The sequence below is a fragment of the Balaenoptera borealis genome, assembly GCF_965194805.1.
Source record: "Balaenoptera borealis genome assembly, chromosome: 16".
Taxonomy (NCBI): domain Eukaryota; kingdom Metazoa; phylum Chordata; class Mammalia; order Artiodactyla; family Balaenopteridae; genus Balaenoptera; species Balaenoptera borealis.
Genome location: NC_138872.1, coordinates 31,116,820 through 31,137,361, shown reverse-complemented (window position 1 = coordinate 31,137,361; position 20,542 = coordinate 31,116,820). Strand labels below are relative to the sequence as shown.

The following is a 20,542-nucleotide window of genomic DNA, read 5'->3' as shown; positions in this document are numbered from 1 at the left end:
AAACTTTCTGTAATAACCCAAATCTTAATTGTTGGGGGCAAGAGGGGAGCTTCATGGGTGTATTTATCTGTCAAAATATATGGAACCATACACTTTATATGGATATATTTTATTGTATGTAAATTATATCCAATAAAGACACTTTTATAATAGAAAAAAACGAGAAATATTTATTTCCAAAATAAAGCGCCACAGATACATTTAATAACAAAATGGGCACAGAAAAAACAAATGGAAAACAAAACTAAGAAACTCTCCCAAAATGCCTCTTGAGTATGAAAGAAAGGTAGATATATAGAGCACAGAACCAGAAAGTCCAACATCTGTGTTATATGAGTTCTAGAAATTTTCTGGGGGAGATAGGGGAAGACAGAAATCATTGGCTTGAAATAAAATTAATAAGTGTAGAAAGGGGAGATGTATAGTCACATCCTATTGAAATTTCAGGAAATCCCTAAAAACTCCCAAAGGAAAAAAGTGAATTCCTACGAAGATACATAAATCACATAAAAGTAAACTTAGACTTTTCGTCAGTAACACAGATGCTAGAAGACAAGAGCGCACTGGCCAAGTTATAAGGAAAACAATTTGAAACTCATATCCAGCCAAATCAGCTTTCAAATGGGAGTGCAAGAGAAAGACATTTCTACACATGAAAGAGCTCAACATTTACTATTCAAAGACCTTCTCTGAAATAATTAGTAGATGCACTCCAATATAATTTTTTAAAGCACCCAAGAAGATATGAGCTATATATACAATGATAAGCACAGGAAGCAATACATGCTGACTTTTAGGAAAATAAGCAATCTGCAACTAAAATACTTACATGATTTCAACATAGGAAGTCGAAGAGGGAAGAGAAAGGAGAGGGAAGTCAAAGCAAGCAGCAGCTCTGTCTCGTTGGGGAACGGAAGACATAGATTCTGATTATTTCTAAACAAGAATAAAGAAGTGATGGTTTAAATGCGTTAAAAATTTACAGGCTGGGGTTCCCTGGTGGCACACTGGTTGAGAACCTGCCTGCCAATGCAGGGGACACGGGTTCCATCCCTGGCCCGGGAGGACCCCACATGCCGCGGAGCAACTAAGCCCGTGTGCCACAACTACTGAGCCTGCGCTTTAGAGCCCGTGTGCCGCAACTACTGAAGCCTGCGCGCCTAGAGCCCGTGCTCCACGAGAGAGGCCACCACAATGAGAAGCCCGTGCACCGCAACGAAGAGTAGCCCCCGCTCACCGCAACTGGAGAAGGCCCGTGCACAGCAACGAAGAACCAACACAGCCAAAAATAAATAAATAAATAAATTTATTTAAAAAAAAAAAAAAAAAGAATCCACCTGCCAATGCAGGGGACACGGGTTCGAGCCCTGGTCCAGGAAGATCCCACAGGCTACGGAGCAACTAAGCCCGTGCGCCACAACTACTGAGCCTGCACTCTAGAGCCCGCGAGCCACAACTACTGAGCCCGTGTGCCAAAACTACTGAAGCCCACGTGCCTAGAGCACACGCTGTGCAACCAGAGAAACCACCACAACGAGAAGGCCGCGCACCATATGAAGAGTAGCCCCCACTCGCTGCCACTAGAGAAAGCCCGTGCAGCTACGAAGACCCAGCACAGCCAAAAATAAATTTAAATAAATAAATTAAAAAAAAAAAATTTACAGGCAACTCCAAAAAAAGAGAAAATGAACATATGACCTTCAAACAACTAGGGGGAAAAAATCAGTTCAAAAACAAAGAGGAAAAAAAGTATAGTAAATACAAAACAAAAAATGACAGGAATGAATGCAAACATATCAGTAATCACAGACAGGTCAAATTTCTCTTCCAGATTGAAGAGAAAATTCAGCTATATGCTTATATAAAAAGACACATCTAAAATAAGATAATACAAGTAGACTGAAGGTAAATAAATGCTAAAACACCCACAATAGAGTCCCATCATAAAGAGGAGTTGGATTCTTTAAGATGAAAATGGCATTCAGTCAAAAATGAATAAATCAAAATCTTAAGCACCTCACTGGAGACTGATAGAACGGTTGACTTACATTTAGGAAACATGATACAGTAAAAGTCAAAGCTTATGTTTCAAGACCAATACTGCATTTATCAAGGGCTCACATTATAAGAGGTGCCCCTCCAAACAGTGATCTACCATCCCTGAGCTCACTCGCAACTACTGGGTTGGCCAAAAAGTTCATTCAGGTTTCTGTAACATCTTACAAAAACCCGAACGAACTTTTTGGCCAATCCAATATATATTCACTGACTAAATCCGTGAGTAGGGTCACCGTCACCATGCTTTGCCACATTTATATAGTTGAATTTGGGTAAGCAAAACAAATGCCTGGACAATGTTACTCCACTCTATTAAGCAAATGTTAACAGAAAGCAAATACAATACTAGCAGACTGAAAAGAATTCAAACAAACAAAAAGCATTATAAGAGGACAAAAAGAAATTGTCATGTGCATATAAAACTATAATTGATATGATCCTGACATATGCTTCAAAAAATATTAAAAACAAGGAGAAACTGACAAATCTACAAATCAGCAGAACCTTAAATTCCAAAGAACAAAACCATACCACATTCACTTTCCACAATACCTCAAAATAAGAAATTAATCCAACAGACACAAGGAAATAAATCTATCCACCTGGAAATCTTCAAACTCATTTCTATTAACTCCGAGACTGAAGAAGAAATCAAAACACAATTTATTTTTGAATGAATGACAATGAGAACACTATATAGCAAAAGGAATAGGATGTCTACCCAAGGTGGGACTCAAGGGGTAACTTCTAGCCTTAAATGTTTATCAAATGTATTCAAAAAGAAGGAAGCTTGAATAAAAGGGAATGTCACATACAATTTGAAATGCTAGAAAAATAAAGCAGACCCAAAATAAGCAGAAGGAAGTTATTAAAGATGAAAGCAAGATGTAAATGAAATTAAAAAAACATCATCATGAACAAAGCCACAACAAGCTGATCAGTAAAATCAAGCTTTGAAAAAGTCATTAAAACAGACAAACTTCTGGTAAGTGTATCTAAGAAAAAGAAAGAAGATATAACTTTTCCCAAAAAAAAAAAAAAAAAAAACAAAGAAGATGAACCTACCGCAACCAGAAACTACAAATAAGCCAATTTACAACTTTGTAACAGTGAATTTAAAATGTACACTAAACAGAGGATTAGCTAGAAAAGAATAAAAAAGTGGTTCAAAATGAGGTAAAAAACACAGATCAAAAGCACTGAAAATTTTTAAAAAGAGGTCAAAGATCTACCACCCAAACAACAACAAAAAAGCACCAGGCCGTAATGGTTTCCAGGCAAACCATTAAGAGCCTCTAGGGCACAAAACAATCTAGAAAGATTCCCAAGTCATTGTAACTTCATATCAAAACTAGAAAAGAAGTGTCTCACAAAACAAATGCAAAAATATTAAATTATTAAACAACAGAATCCAGTTGTGCAATAAAAGTAATATACCATGGCCAACAGGGATTCTTTGGAATGCAAGGATGGTTTTCACATTAAAATTCCAATTAAGGAGGCTTGCTTACATTAGTACATTGAAGGAGAAAAACCATGATTATCTCAATACATTCCAAAAAATAAAAATTAAGAGAATCAATTAAGCCAACAAAATAAAAAAAATTTTTTAATAACTGGACACACCAAAAAAGAATACAAATACAAATACCAATAGCTTTTCCTATGTTATAAGCAAAATCCAGCAAGAAAATGACGTGAAAAAAGTGTCATGCATAACAAAAACCACAAAATATTTATAAATAAATCTAATACTAAATATCTATGATTGCTATTAAAATGGTGTACTGAAAAACATAATAGTGGGAAGATATATCATGTTCCAGGAAGGAAAACTAAATACTATTAAAGTGTCAATTCTCCCCCAAATTAATCTAACTAACAATGTCAACGCAATTCTAAAGAGAACACTGTGGCTGACTCTCCAGCCATTCCACCTCAGTCAGAAAGAGAGTCCTGATTTTTTTTTTTTTTTTTTTTTTTTTTAACACCAACAGAAACTCCATTTCCAGTGATGAGGGACTAACTCAACCTGGCATGAGTCATGAAGTCTGGCCCTGACTGGAAGAATAAAAAGTTTCTTCACTAATGAAATCAACAGTGCTGGATATGACTGAAGTAAGGAGATTCAATTCCTCTTTTCCTACTAACAGCGCCATTCTTTTAACCATCAACTTTAAGATGATGCCAACCTCATGGAGAGCAAAGAAGAGACACAGCACTCTACCAACAAATATATCTCATCAACAGCATTGGAATCTGAAGTTTTGGACATATCTAAGACCAATGGAAGACTGTAATGCTTAAAACAAATTAAGCCTTACTCCCCTTTCCACAGATTAAAAAGCTGAAACATTAGTTTACGGCTATTATGTTTTAAATGAGCATCTATTAACAGCCAAGCACTTTACTGCACGAGTTTATTTAATGTTTACAATAACCATGCACAGTAATCACCCCACTTACAGATTAAGAAACTGAAGTGCAAGGACTTCCCTGGTGGTCCAGGGACTAAGGCTCTGCACTCCCAATGCCGGGGGCCCAGGTTCGATCCCTGGTCAGGGAATTAGATCCCACATGCTGCAACTAAGAGTTCACATGCTGCAAATAAGAGTTCGCATGCCGCAACTAAAGATCCCACAAGCCACAACTAAAAAAAAAAAAAAAAGATCCCGCATGCCGCAACTAAGACCTGGCACAGCCAAATAAATAAATAAATATTTTTTTAAAAATAAGAATGAAAGAAAAAGAAACAAGTGCAAAAGAGCCCAAGGTCACAGTCAAGAAAAGGCAGAAGTGGGACTCAAACTCAGATTTCCTAAATCCTTTTAAAAGTATCTTTTAACCAGTATCTATACAGACCTAACAGCACAAAACACATATTCTTGGGTTAAATTTTTTTTTAAGTAAAAGTAGTTTAATAAAATTCACATACCTTAAATAAATAAAGAGAACCAACAATATATAAGGAAAAATAAGGAGCCTAAGGCTGAAAGAGTAAATAGCCTTATTATATCCTTTAGTAACTTCTGGATTTTTTCGTTATACTACTAATCAAACCATTTACGTATTCAAGAACTGAGAGACAATGAAAGACATGGGAGGTCCATTAGATGCATGCTCTCTGATAATCTCTCAGGCCATACAATTCGGTTATTTCTAAACATTCAGCCTATCAAAGGGGGTTTAGATTTCTATCAATAACTGAGAGACTGCCCCATATACTATGACATGATGACTACTAGAATAAGCCTTCCAATTCTTATTCAAAACACTATGTGTGGCACTTCCCTGGTGGCGCAGTGGTTAAGAATCCACCCGCCAATAAAGGGGACACGGGTTCGAGCCCTGGTCCGGGAAGATCCCACATGCCGCGGAGCAACTAAGCCTGTGCACCACAACTCCTGAGCCTGTGCTCTTACCCCACGCGTGCCACAACTACTGAAGCCCGTGCTCAGCAACAAAAGAAGCCAACGCAATGAGAAGCCCGTGCACCGCAACGAAGAGTAGCTCCCGCTCGCCGCAACTAGAGAAAGCCTGCGCACAGCAACAGAGACCCAATGCAGCCAAAAATAAACAAATTAAAAAAAAAAACAACAAACCACTATGTGTTTCTGGCAGGAAAAGTCATGGAAAGTCAAGGAACTTTTGCTATGCCCTCACATGCCTCATATCTCACTAATAAAAGGCCTACGTTATCACTTCTGATTAGTGAGTCTTTCCATTAATTTTCACAGATATTTTAGTCTGTTTTCGGCCTTCAGCATATTTCCTGATATATTTCCTCCAAGGTACTCCACCTAGACAATGTACACTTGACTTAGGACACATTTCTAGGAAGAATTTAAACTTTCCGTCACAGATTTATGTAAAATCATCAATAGCTCACTGTCTCAATAATAGGTCTCAACAACTGAAATGCTTTCCAATGAGAAATATATGGTTTATAAAAGTGTACTCAATTTTCCAACATTATGAACTATATCTTTACCAGATCACATGTGGTTAAAATACTGCTAACCCAAATCCCTAGACTGGTCTAGGCAGCGATCTTTGGCCTCATATTAAAAGACAGACCTTGGGACTTCCCTGGTGGTCCAGTGGTTAAGACTCTGAGCTCCCAGTGCAGAGGGTCCGGGTTCAATCCCTGGTCAGGGAACTAGATCCCGCGTGCCACAACTAAAAAGTCTGCATGCCGCAACTAAAAAGATCCTGCTCGCACGTGACACCAAAGATCCCGCGTGCTGCAACTAAGAAAGACCCAGTGCAGCCAAATAAATAAATAAATATTTATTTATCTTACCTTTTAAAAGACGGACCTCAATAAATATTCCCAAAATAGTTTAACTCAGGGACCAGATACTTATAAAATACTACCTACTATAAAACCAGCAGACTCAATAAAGAAATATAAACAGGGCTTCCCTGGTGGCGCAATGGTTAAGGATCTGCCTGCCAATGCAGGGGACACAGGTTTGAGCCCTGGTCCGGGAAGATCCCACATGCCGCGGAGCAACTAAGCCCAGGTGCTACAACTACTGAGCCCGCGTGCCGCAACTACTGAAGCCCACGCGCCTAGAGCCCGTGCTCCGCAACAAGAGAAGCCACCACAATGAGAACCCCACGCACCACAACGAAAGAGTAGCCCCCGCTCGCCGCAACTAGAGAAAGCCCATGCACAGCAACAAAGACCCAACACAGCCATAAATAAATAAATAAAATTTATTTTTTAAAAAAAGAAATATAAACATACAAAACCTAATAGGCTACTAAAAACTGCAAGATAGCTTTCACTTTCAGAAAGCAAACTTTAAGCCATTATAAAGGGTTTTCATATCCTAGTCCACCTTGCTGACAAAAATTGAGAAAGAATATTAACTGAGAAAGAACAGTGCCTGAAGATAAAGATATCCCAAATTATGAACCTGAAAAGTGCTCCCAAGGTTATAAATTTAAGCCCAAGGAACCTCACTGCTCTTTTAAATAACCAGACAAAATAGCTATTCTGCTATATCACTGCCTGATAAGGCACTCTCAAACAACATACAGGCTATTATCTTGGTCCTTATCTCTCCTTTTAACATGTGTTTAAGCAGAATATTTTTAATAACATACATCCCCCTTGCTTATGGTCTCCTCAGATATACAGAGGGCAGTGATGCCAACACTCAACAATTATACTATCTAAATGCACAATTCATACATGGGCCCCTAAAATAACATACTTAATTTTACAAGCTGCATAATTATATTATTTTTAAGTTATGCTTAATGCTTTATATTCGTTATTCATCAAAGAAGAGGAGCCGTGTTTACTTTTATTTCATTTAGGTTTAAAGTTGATAAAACAGTAGGTTAAAAAGCATCCTCTCCTATTCTGTCCCTCAAAAATAGGCTACAAAGCAATAGAAATCTAACTTTTTTCCTGGGCTCCCAGTGGGCGGCCCTTCCTAATTCCCTAACTGAAGATGAAACACTGCACCTGATAAAAGGCAACCTCCCAGCATCAGTTCCATTCTGGCAACACTGATGCTCCCCCAATACCAAGGAAAAGCTAACTATTTTCTAGATTAGTATTATCAAGCTACAAACAAAAGCTTTATTTTCTAGACTAATGGAGGTTAAAGAAATTCCATGATTGGCATGAGTCCAAAATCAGCATGTCCCCAAGCTTTCCCTGGAGTGCTAAAACATGCTCGGGAGTCACCTTCAAAGATCCAGCTCATCCCCCAGCACTGCCATGAAGCACTGTGATCCCAGAGTTCCCACACCTCCTGCACATTTGGGGCCCTAGATTAAAATGTATGTTCTCTTGTTACATGTTACATGCATGTAATGTTCTCTTGTTACATTTGCCAAAACTGTACATTTTACTGTATGTAATTATGCCTCAATAAAATTTTAAAAATTAAAAGATGTTTTTAGACCCCTCTGCAGATCAGAGGGTTTTTTTTTTTAAGCTTCTGAGTGATTCCACATGAGAACCACTACTCTGGACTACATCGCATGTACCTTCCAAGATGTGGAAAGTCAAGAAACTGGATCTGAAGTCAGACACCTAGAATCAAAACACAGCTCCATTACTAACTCACTATACGCCCTTGGACAAAGAAAATTTCACTGAGCCTGTTGCCTAATCTGGAAGCTGGGGATAACAAATACCCACCTCAGAGGATAACTGCAAGACTTAAATGTTTATAAAGTATTTGGCACAGTGTCTAACATGAACACGTAAGCATCATCGTTACCATCATTAGCATCTTTGTTTCCATCATTTTAAACCAATCTTTATTTGGTAATTCTCTCAGACCTATGAGACATACTCCAGCTAATCTAAAACTTTTGAAGAACTTCTTAGACACACATGCCTAGCCTCATCCCTAATGACTATGATGTGTTAAGTCTGAGGTGGGACAGGTTTGGGAATCACACTGCTCTAGGGAACATGTGTGGCAGAACTTGACTATAATCAGGGCCCACAATTCCTAAGATAAACTGAACAGCTCCTTCTAGTTTCCAATGACAACTAGTCTCCTACCTTAAAATAAGTAGTGTAATGATATCAGAATGAGGTTTTCTAACAAAAGTAAGGTGGCACCAACCCAACTCTCCTAATAAAAAATACAAATATTTAATCTTTATTGAATTCTCTCAAAGTTAAAACCAAAGTATATTCTTTGAGGGATTAGCAATCAATACACTGCTTCTCTATGTAACAGGTATACCCCTGGACAGTACAGAAAGAACAAATGGAAAGAAAAAACATCTTGTTTATGTCTTTAGTTCTCATTATCTGAGAGATGGCTTTTCGTGACTTTTGTAAGGACTAATGAATTTATTAAAGCTCTTAGAAGAGTACATGAAAACAATTTTTAAGAGTGCCTGACTGGTGGCAAACACCGAAATTACAATACTTAGAATCTTCATGGCCAGTGGTCACAAAGAGCTGGCTACATGGCTGTGATTCTTTTTTGCTGAATCTCTGGAATTTACCTCCATCTCTAATGAGGCAGTACAAAACCACGAAGGAACTAATGTTTTGCATCGCTTAAAAATCAGGTGCTTCTCAAAACAGGAACCAGGCTCTAAAAACGGTATAGGTTGACAGCGGATCATCTCTTTTCCAATTCTCTTTCAAGAACATAGGAAAAGACAAAAGAATTAAGAACTCTCAAACTTTTCACAGCAAAATAGGGGTGCATTTAATATTTAATCATCCAAATCATATAAAAGTAAAGCAACTGGGTTGCTGGGCTGAAGTACAAGACTATCCAATAAAGACCTCACACCCGGGGGGGGTGGGGGGGGGGTGTGATGAACTGGGCGATTGGGATTGACATGTATACACTGATGTGTATAAAATTGATGACTAATAAGGATCTCCTGTACAAAAAAATAAAGTAAAAAATAATAATAATTTTTTTAAAAATGACCTCACACTCATCCTGCCACTTTCTCACTCTCATAATCTACATTTAAAACAAGCTGATTTCCTGAAATAGGAATCTGGCAACGACAAGAAAAAAAATATATAGCCACATGTAAAATGTTATTATATCGTAAAACTCATATTAGAGTATCAAGACAGTGGATACTTTCAAGAGTTGCAATGGCTGTTTGAAGGAGGACCCGAACTGAAGACCTGTAAAGAGAAGAAAATATCTGGACTAGATCACAATGCAGAAAAAGAAACCTGATAATAAAACGGAAAAACCGATTCTCTGGGAAGAGCATGTGCAGCCGCCAAGGCGAGAAGTCGTTTTCCCTCAAAAAAGAAAGGCTTAATGCCCAGAGTGCTACAGTACTGAATCGTGAGTATCAGCAAAGAGATGGAAAGAAAATAGAGGCGATATCTGGGTGAGACATGACCCGAATTCTCATGGGAAGAAAAGCAGACAAAGCTTAGTACACAGAACACGGAATCCAGTTTTAGGCTTGCAGCAACTCAACCATTTTCCCTGAGCCCAAAATCTCCAGGTAAAAAGGATGTAACGTCTTGCAGCTCTTTGGAAATCCACGGAAGACAGACACTGGGGATTCAAACGACTTGAGGGGGGAGGGGAGGTGGTGAAAATGGGTCAAAAGAAGCTTTCCCGAGGAAAAAAATAATGCGATTCTCGGCCGAATAATGCACAAGGAACTAAGAACCGGGAGGGAGAAAAGGTCCTGGGTACGGACGCTACACTCGGACAACCGAGAAGCAGAAGCGCGAGGCCGGACGGGGCCAAACCCGCAGCCCCCGCGTTGGGGGACCCGAGGCCTCCAGCCAGGTGTCAGCCCAGCACCAACCTGGGACCACCGAGCGGGGGCACTGTCTCCGCGCGGGAAAAACGGCGACCGGGCCGGAAGGGGGCAGGGCGAAACGCGAGGGCGCCCCGCCGGGCACTTACGCGGCCGCTTCTTCCTGAGGCTTTCGACGCGCTGACGGGAGGCCGACGTAGCGCCGCTGTAAGAGCCGGGCCGGTCCCGCCTTACGCCCTCCGCCGAAGCCGAGGCCCCGACGGCGGGGGCCGACGCGCTGTTCGCCCGGCGCCGCAGTGGCTCCCGGCGCCGCCCATCGGGGCCGCCGGGCGTCGGCTCCCGGACCGACGAGGCGGAGGTGGCGGCGACACCGCAGTGGCGCTCCATGGGCTCGCCGAGCCGGCCCGCTCCCATCCGCAGCAGGAACCGCTGCCGACCGAGCCAGCCCCCCAGAGCCGGTGCCCTCGTCGCCTCCTCCGCGGCAATCCAGCCAGAGCAGAAGAACATCCTCGGCAGGCCGCCTCTTCCGTTGCGCCAACGCGCAGCAAGCCAATCCAAACAAGATGGGGGCGGCCCGAAGGCCTCGTATCCAATCGGCTGTCTCATTCGAGGCGGATCGACCGCGCCTCCGTCCAATGAAAGGCTCGGGGCGGGGCGAAGGACGGCGAGGGTGGGGATCCGGGCTGGGCGGAGGAGAAGGCGGTGTTGCTGAGCAGAGAGTGATGGCGGCGCCGCCCAATGGACGCGTTGGTGGAGGGGTCCGCGCCCCCTCCACCGGGGTACACAGGTAGGCGCTCCGGGCCCCAGAACTCTCCCGGGAGCCTCCTCGCGCCCCCGAGCCCCGCCCTGCTGCTGCGTCCCGTCGCCTCCCGGTTTGCGCCCTTCTTCAGCCCAGCGGTGTGCCGCAGGGTCTGGTCGCCAGTCGTTGGCAAACAGAAGGGCTTGAACCGGGGCTGAATTTAGCCTTTGTCCCTCGACCTGATTCCACTGCTGCCGTCAAGGCCACCAGTTCTCCGCGCTCTGTTTGACCGCCACCCCCTTCCCCAGTACTGCCACTGGCGTGTTTAGGCTAAGCCCCCTTCATTCCTCCTGCGTTAGAGAAATGTTTCCAGTACCAGAACTAATGAAAGGACTGGGGTTGGTCTCCATGGCAACTGGAAGAAAGAGGTGGGTTATAAATCCTTTGCCACCCTCCTGTAGTGAAGAAGGGGGGTGTGGGAGCCAGGAAGTAGGGTTGGCTCTTGAAAGGAGAGTCTGGACCCCCTTTCTGTGTGGTGCAGTGGAGGACATAGGATTTGGTGGCCGCCTCGGGGCCTGGGTTGTTGGGGATTTTGTCTGATTGGTTTTTTGTTTTTTAAATCATTTTATCACCTTCTTTTTGGGGGTGAGAACATGGTCACCTCCAGCCCTGAGATACTGACCAAAGGTCCATCCAAGCGTCTCTTCTCCCATAGGTTGCCCATGCCTGGAATGATCCATGGCTCTGTACCCCCAAGGCACTCCCTCATTCTGTCAAGTTGAACGGGATTGTGGGTTTATCTTGCTAGCAAATTATTTCATAAGTGCCTCCCCTGAGAGACTGTAATGCCCCTTATGTTCTTCATTTTTCCTGTAATGACTGCTAGTAGCAGGCTGAAGAAGAAATATGAGCTTCTCTCTTGCTTATTGAATAGAATTGCCATGCTCACTCAGAACGAGCTCCCTGGGACTTCCCTCGTGGCACGGTGGTTAGGAATCCACCTGCCAATGCAGGGCACACAGGTTCGATGCCTGGTCCGGGAAGATGCCACATGTCTCGGAGTAACTCAGCCTGTGCGCCACAACTACTGAGCCTGCGCTCTAGAGCCCGCGAGCCACAACTAGTGAAGCCCACACACCTAGAGCCCATGCTCCGCAACAAGAGAAGCCACCGCACTGAGAAGCCCGTGCACTGCAACGAAGAGTAGCCCCCTCTCACCGCAACTAGAGAAAGCCCGCGCACAGGAACGAAGACCCAACACAGCCAAAAATAAATATAAATAAATAAATAAATTTTTTTTAAAAAAATAGCTCCCCTCATTGTAGGATTACCTCTGGAAACCCTATTTCCTAACTCTGGAAATTCCGTCTCCTGCAGGAAGCCACCCCAGAGGGATCCTACAAAAACCAAGAAAACCTATAGCTACTCTTCTAAATCTCAGTGCCCAGCATTGCCTACGTTTCTGCCTCCCCCAACAAAAAAAAAAAACAGTTCTCCTTGACCTGAGGAAACTTCCATCCAGGTCTGTGAGCTGCAATAGATCATCCTGAAGAATCAAGAATCATCATCACCTGAGACTGCCAAGACGAATCCCAGCATCAAAACAACACTTGAAGCGTGTGTAGCTTTTCTTTCTTTACTGTGTATAGTGTCTTTTTTCTTTTTTAAATTTATTTACTTATTTATTTTTGGCTGCGTTGGGTCTTCGTTGCTGCATGCGGGCTTTCTCTAATTGCGGCGAGCGGGGTCTACTCTTTGTCGCAGTGCGCGGGCTTCTCAGTGCGGTGGCTTCTCTTGTTGCGGAGCACAGGCTGTAGGTGCGCGGGCTTCAGGAGTTGTGGCTCGCGGGCTCTAGAGCGCAGGCTCAGTGGTTGTGGCACACGGGCTTAGTTGCTCCACGGCATATGGGATCTTCCCAGACCGGGGCTCGAACCCATGTCCCCTGCATTGGCAGGCGGATTCTTAACAATTGCGCCACCAGGGAAGCCCAGAAAATAAATTTTTAAAGAGAAAAATGTATCATGGATTTATACTAATTTCCATTCATTTTTAAGGTTACAGAGTTTTTACTTAGCTTCTTTTATCTTAACCTGAAAATCTAAGGGCTTCACAACGTTCACTACTTATTTGCATTATCATTAAATATATAGATAATAGTTTCAGAATAAAAATATCAATATTACCAGTGATGTGATTATTAAATACTGTTTAAGATTTTTCTGCAGTTCTATTTGTCCTTAGGATGTGTTGCACTAGGGATGAAAAATAAAATTGTGCTTTAAAGTCATTTGAAATAATTTCTTTCTGTGTAGTTCAGCCAACACCTCAATACAGAATTAAGTCCATTTTTTTTTCCATTTTGATTCAATTTTTAGAGATTTAAATTTTTTCTTGCTCTCTCTAATGAAAGAAGCTACCATGTTGTGTGCCGCCCTATGGAGCAACCCATGTGGCAAGGGACTGAAGGCAGCCTCTGGCCAACAGCCAACAAGGAAGTGCAGCCCGCAGAGCAACAATTCAATGAGGAACTGGGACTTCCCTGGTTATGCAGTGGTTAAGACTCTGCACTCCCAATGCAGGGGGCCCACGTTCAATCCCTGGTCAGGGAACTAGATCCCACATGCCACAACGAAGAGCCCGCATGCTGCACTAAAGATCCCACACGCAGCAATGAAGATGCCACGTGCCGCAACTAAAACCTGACAAAGCCAAATAAATTTTTTAAAAAATGAGGAACTAAATCCTGCAAGAACCACGTGAGTGAGCTTGGAAGTGAATCCTCCCCAAACTGCAGCCCTGGCCAACACCTTGATTGCAGCCTTGTGAGAGACCCTGAGCCAGAGGACGCAGCAAACCTGCACCTGAAATCTTAACCCACAGAAACTGAGATACTAAATGTGTTGTTTTAAGCTATTAAGTTTTGGAATAATTTCTCATGCAGCATTAGTTAATGGATACACCTCCATAGGGGCTGTGTTATATATACTCTTAACTGTTCAATGAATGCAGGGAAAGTAGAATGCTGAGTAATCAATTAATGATGAGGTCAACTGATGCAATCAGTTGACCAATGGTCTTGAGTAGAACTGTGTGGGGCTCTGGCTTTGCCCTGTTCTCCATTTCATTAGTGATTTGGTGGCTCATCCTGCACATGGTGGGGAAAAATCCAGAACCAGAGGGTCCTCAACCAACTGAAACAATGACCAAATTGTTTGGATTGTTGCATAAACTAAATTCAATTCAACAAAGACCCATTAAGCTTGGCAACAATAGTTTGTGGACCAATACAGGGAGCTGTAGAGAAGGCCCTGCACCCCACTGCTATGAAATGGACCTCAGAGAGCATCCCCAGCCCCAGGCCAAGGATGGGATTAAGTCAGGGCTATCAAATGGCACAGAAGTACATAGAGAGAGGCAAGGAATGATGTCTATCAACCCCCCTAAAAAGGAAACAGGATTGCAAGGGATTAAACGACATTATCAATTGTTGCTCTTTCTCTTTAGTCAAAAAGTCTCCTTAAAAATGCAGTGACTCGGGCTTCCCTGGTGGCGCAGTGGTTGAGAATCTGCCTGCCCATGCAGGGGACACGGGTTCGAGCCCTGGTCTGGGAAGATCCCACGTGCCGCGGAGCAACTAGGCCCGTGAGCCACAATTGCTGAGCCTGCGCATCTGGAGCCTGTGCTCCGCAACAAGAGAGGCCGCGATAATGAGAGGCCCGTGCACTGCGATGAAGAGTGGCCCCCACTTGCCGCAACTAGAGAAAGCCCTCGAACAGAAACGAAGACCCAACACAGCCATAAATAAATAGATAAATAAATAAATAAATAACCCAAAGTTTAAAAAAAAAAAAAGATACCCCTGAGTTAGTAGGGATGATATTTACACCTCTCTATGTGCCCTGGAAGCAAAACTGTACACCCAAACACACACACACCTCAGAACTCATATATACATTAAAAAAAAAAAAAAAAAAAGCAGAGACTCAATGAGTCAGCACCTGCTTTTAACAAGATCCCCAAGAGGATTTGTATCTCTACTGAAGTTTGAGACACTCTGGACTATATAACTCTGTATAGTTTGGAATTTTTTTTTAATTTCACTTTTTTATTGAAATATACTTGATTTACAATGTTGTGTTAATTTCTGCTGTACAGCAAAGTGACTCAGTTATACATACATTCTTTTTTATATTCTTTTCCATTATGGTTTATCCCAGGATATTGAATATAGTTCCCCGTGCTATACAGTACGACCTTGTTGTTTATCCATTCTATATGTAATAGTTTGCATCTACTAACCCCAAACTCCCAGTCCACCCCTCTGCCACCTGCCCTCCCCCTTGGCAACCACAAGTCTATTCTCTTGACTCTGTTTCATATATAGTTTCGTTTGTGCCTTATTTTAGATTCGACATATAAGTGATATCATATGGTAGTTGTTCTTCTCCTTCTGACTTCACTTAGTATGATAATCTCTAGTTGTGGTATTTTATTTATTTCTTCTTTTGTAAAATTTATATATATATATATATATATATTTTTTTTTTTTTTTTTTGGGCCTCGCTGTGCAGCTTGTAGGATCTCAGTTCCCTAACCAGGGACTGAACCCAGGCCATGGCTGTGAAAGCCCGGGATCCTAACCACTAGACCACCAGGGAACTCCTGGTGGAATTTTAACTTTTTACAGCAAGCACATATTCGTGTATTACCTGTGTAATTAAAAGATGATTTAAAGAGACTAGATTATAAGGAAGGTGAAAATTCTGAGGGGAGACTGACCCCCTGGACTGGGTGGGAAGGAAGGAGTCCACTGAGCCAGGCCAGAAAGTGACAGCCAGCCACATGTGCTGAACTGAGGAGCTTGTCTCTGAGTAGAGACTCCTGAAAGTGAAGGTGGGAGGAAAAAGGGGGAGGGGTCCTGAACAAGCCCCCTAGATTGAAAGTTCTATTTACATTCACTGCAGGAGCCTCACTTCAAGCAGATATCTGGCCAGGGTAGATCCTCAGAACTGTGGGGTGAATAAAAGAAATGTTAAAGGATCTTAAGTTCTAGAAGTAATAATAGCAGAATTACTGGCAACGTGAGTCCATGGGCTCACAATTCTAAGGACATCGTCCTGATAGCAAGTAGCGAAAAAAGCAATTCTTTCAGCAGTTACCACAGTTTCTCTCTTTCCCGATTCCTTTGGACAGGGCTCCTGCAGGAAGCTGATTTCCAGCTGCATGTGATAATGAAAGGATTTTTCTTTCATCTTATGTTAAATACAAGCAAACTGATCAAATAGGAGACAGCATCTGACTGCTAGGAAATCAGCAATTCAGACAGTATGGCAGTGGCACTTGGGGATGGGGAAGGAGGACAGAGGAGGGGAGGAAGCTGGTACAGCCAGTCCGTGCCAAGGACACTCAAGGGCTGATAGGACTGAGCTCTGGAGGAGAAAGGATTTGACATCACCTGGTCCAGCCTCATGGTTTATGGGTCCAGGAAGGAAAGGGACTCCAGGAGCTGGCTGTGGACCCAGGACTAGAACCCAGGGCTCCTTCCCTTCTTCATCTTTCTCATCGTTCCCGTTTTCTCTCCCCACCTCCACCTTTCTGGCTGCTGCCCACCCTGTACCCCCACGTCTCTTCTGTCTTTGAAGTACCCTTTTCAGCATGTATATTTTACTTCAATAAAAAGCTGTGGGGTTGAGGGGGTATTTTTCTTTTATTGCTGTTTTTATAGAAACAGCATTGAGTAAGTAGAAGGAAGATATTCAGTGTAAGTTTTTTGTGTGTTTTTTTTTTTTTTTTTTTTTTGGCTGTTGAGTCTTCGTTGCTGCACGCAGCCTTTCTCTATTTGCGGCGAGTGGGGGCTACTCTTTGTTGCAGTGTGTGGGCTTCTCATTGCGGTGGCTTCTCTTGTTGCGGAGCACAGGCTCAGCTCACAGGCTTCAGTAGCTGTGGCGTATGGGCTTCCGTAGTTGTGGCTTGCAGGCTCTAGAGCGCAGGCTCAGTAGTTGTGGCACATGGGCTTAGTTGCTCCCCGGCATGTGGGATCTTCCCGGACTAGGGCTCGAACCCATGTCCCCTGCATTGGCAGGTGGATTCTTAACCACTACGCCACCAGGGAAGCCCCCAGTGTAAGTTTTTAAAATGCAGGCAGGAAGGTGAGAACTTACTCTGAAGAATTTGAGGTAAGCCATGAGAAATTAGGAAGGCTAATAAGTGAGAGGGATCTATTCAAAGAAAGCTTCCAAAAGGAGCTGGGCTTTAAGCCAGGCCTTAAAGAAAAAAACTTTAGTGGGTGCAGTAGCTAAGCCATGACTTGCAGCAGAGCCCTCTAGCCATTGGCCTTATCCTTACAGGCAGCACCACTGACCCCAGGGAGGGATAGGGAGCTGGATGAAGCATGTATGTGCCCACTCCCATCCCATTCCGGCAGTGGAGGCCCCTCTCAGAGCCCATATCCTTCCCTCTGAGAGACTGAATATACAAAAGGACAGTGGCCAGACCATATATGATGATAGAACTCTGCAGTAACCAGCCTGGAAAACCAAACCACAACCTCTGCAACCGTCATCCAGAATGATCAGGTCTTGGTTAATGTGTGCCAGCTTCTTCCCAATCCCCAACCACCTCTTCCCTCTCTTCCATCTCAGGACCAACCAGAAAAAGTCAAATATGTTCCCCAACCAATCACATAAGGTGCCCCTCTTCTAGTTAGCCAGCCTCCAGTGTCCCAGGCAAACAACCTCCAGTCACAGCACATCTGAAGCCTTCCCTTTCTTTTATTCACCACAGTGTTTTCCCAGTCCCTGCCTGCCTTTGATACCCTCCCGGCCAAATGCAAGTGACAGTGGCTGCTCTTACAAGCTCAGAATGAACAGCCTATGTTTGTTCTCATTTGGGTGACCTTGGTTTATCTCCATATCTCTAAAGCGATTCTGGACACAAACTGAACGTACTCATGAAACCAACACCCAAATCAAAGGTAACCATGCCGACTTTCAATGCCATAGATCAGTTTTGCTTATTTCTGTATTTTTATATGAATGGAATCACACAGTCAGCATTTTTGTGTGTGTACTGACTTCTTTTTCTCAACATCATGTCTGTGCGATATATCCACATTGAGTGTAGCAATATTTTCATTCGTATTCATTGTTGTGCACTAGTATCCTACTGTATGACTTTACCCCAACTTTTATATATATATATATATATATATATATATATACACATACATACATACATACATACATTCTATCCATTCTACTATGGATAGACCTTTGGGTTGATTCCAGTTTGGGGCTATTTTGAACAGTGCAGTTAGAAATATTCTTGCACATATCTTGGTAGACATGAGCTCTTGTTTCTGTGACGTACATACCCAGGAGTGGAATTGCTGGGTCATAGGTTATGCATGTGTTCAGCTTTAGTAGATACTGCCTATTTTCCAACAGGGTTTTACTAACTTACATTACCCCTAAAGTTTGAGAGTTTCAGTTGCTCTATATTTCCATCAACATTTGATCTCGTCCGACACTTTCATTTTAGCTGTTCTGATAGGTGTCTTTGTAAATTTATACTTAATATTTTTCTTGTTCCCTAGAGGCTCTAAGTTTTACTGTTTTCCTGGATTTCATTGTTATAATTGTTAATAGTACATGACTGATCAAAACAACACTTTTCTCTCCTCCCCCCCACCCCTGCCCTTGCTTTTAGACACTCCTTTAGACCACTCACAATTATATTGGAGACAGTGGGTGACAGAAGGGGGCACTTAAGGTGGGCTCTTTGCATTATTATTGTGTCTCTCCAAGGCCTGTCCCCATACGCTGCTCTCAGTAGGAGCAAAATAAGTATCTGTTGTATAAATACATGAAAAAAATGACATGAAAGCCTATATGTCTCCACCATACTTTGTCATTCCCGACCACTGGAGGGTATGCAGGTATCTTACTCATTTTAGACCTTAGACCTGGCACAGGGGAATCCTTTAACAAACAATATCTGCTACACCAAACTGACCTCCAGCTGCCTCACCTCATGCAGCCTCAGGCCATTGAGCCTGGGCACACACAAGATGATTATATTCATATTGTCACAACATCCCTGAGACTATATTAATTATATATTGCACATCATTCCACTATTATAGCAGGTGGCAGATCTTGGCACGCTGGGCAGAGATGTGATGGTGTGAAATCTCACTTTAAATGGGGTCCCAGGCTCCAGACACCTGATCAGCTGTGGGTCATGGGCATGGAGAACATCCAACTCTGGGGCCCACGGGCCAGAGTCTTCCCTTGCATTGTCCCCTCTGGTCCTTCATCCCTCCCAGTCTTGCAGATCAGCTGTAAATTGGGTCATACTTGTACCCCTTTCATAGGGTCATTGTGAGGATTAAACAAGTTAATACATGTAAGGCACCTAGCCCAGAACCTGGTATGCAACAAGGTATGGGGTAAGTGGTAGCGCTTTTTATTATTGCTGTTATTAACAGCAGCAGCAGCAGGGATGAGGAATGCTGAGTAGCCATGCCCTGCACCAAGTGTGAACTTCATGGCCCTGGGCTACATGGAAAAGAGCAGAAAGGGGAGCATGTGATTTTCATCCATAAAGAGTTATCACTTCCAGCACAGACTAGCCCAGGGACCCTGAACACTACTCTCCCTGAAGGTGGGGGCAGAGGTGTTCCTTGGCCATCAGCTTCACGATAGTGCATTGGTAGAAAGCAAGGGACCTCAAGGCTTGAATGACTCCACTTCTAGGAGACTCCTATAAGAACAGGACACATGCTGTGAAGTTTGAATCTGGCCAAGAATGGGAATTCTGCCTGCTGGAAGGGCTTTGTCAGAGCCTAAAGGAGACCCCTCGTGCAATGGGGCAAACTGCCACTGGACACACCCATCAATCATCACCTCTCTGGGACAGAAGCAGTAGCCAGATACTTCCAAGGAGCTTGTCAGTGAAGGAACCTCCTCTGGTTCTCTCCTCCTAAGACAGGGAACCAGTGCTACTCACTCTTTGAACTGGTTCAAGAGGGATGTCACCCACTGAGGCCAAGAAACCAAGAGGGGAATGCCTTGGAAGGAAAAAGAGGGCCTTTGCCACAAAATCCTCCTGTCCCAAGTCTTTCCCTTGACTTTCTGAACTCTTCACTTTCTGACTTACAAAAAGAACCTGTACAGAAGAGGGGGAATCAGGCAGGGATGAACAAGACTGTCCATGAGTCCATAATTATTGAAGGTGTGTAATGGGCACGTGGAGGGGAGAGGTAATTATTCTAGTTTCTGTACTTCTGTGTGTGCTTAAAAGCTTTCCATAAAAAAAAAAAAAAAAGTTTCTTACAAGAAGCTATGAATAATCCACGGCCTGAAAGAGTAAAGGGCATCTTGCTGATCTTTGACTAGAAATTCCCCCAAGTCAATTAAATCTGAGCACATCCAACCAGGGAAACAAGGTGAGAGTGTGGTATTAGTCTGGCTTCAGTGGGTCATCAAGTAGAACCGGCAGGTG

General features: G+C 43.1%; 1 protein-coding gene and 1 long non-coding RNA gene across 7 annotated transcripts in view; one reads left to right on the top strand and one right to left on the bottom strand.

Annotated features, from left to right (window-relative positions):
• The window catches only part of PANK2 (pantothenate kinase 2), a 28,069-nt gene extending 17,051 nt beyond the window's left edge, over positions 1-11,018 (bottom strand). The window contains exons 1-2 of one of the 6 annotated variants that reach the window (XM_082359114.1): positions 10,449-10,577; positions 830-936 (exon numbers count right to left, since the gene is read on the bottom strand). In XM_082359114.1, the coding sequence (XP_082215240.1) occupies positions 830-842 (13 nt within the window). In that variant the 5' untranslated portion in view covers positions 843-936; positions 10,449-10,577. Of the gene's footprint in view, positions 1-829; positions 937-10,448 lie in introns of those variants that run through there. The other 5 variants (XM_082359113.1, XM_082359110.1, XM_082359111.1 and 2 more) reach the window with 5 other exon arrangements.
• Positions 10,973-13,220, top strand: LOC309612903. The gene is made up of 2 exons (XR_014235390.1): positions 10,973-11,086; positions 12,416-13,220. It is a non-coding gene; the product is annotated as an uncharacterized lncRNA (long non-coding RNA).
• The last annotated feature ends 7,322 nt before the right edge of the window (positions 13,221-20,542 follow it).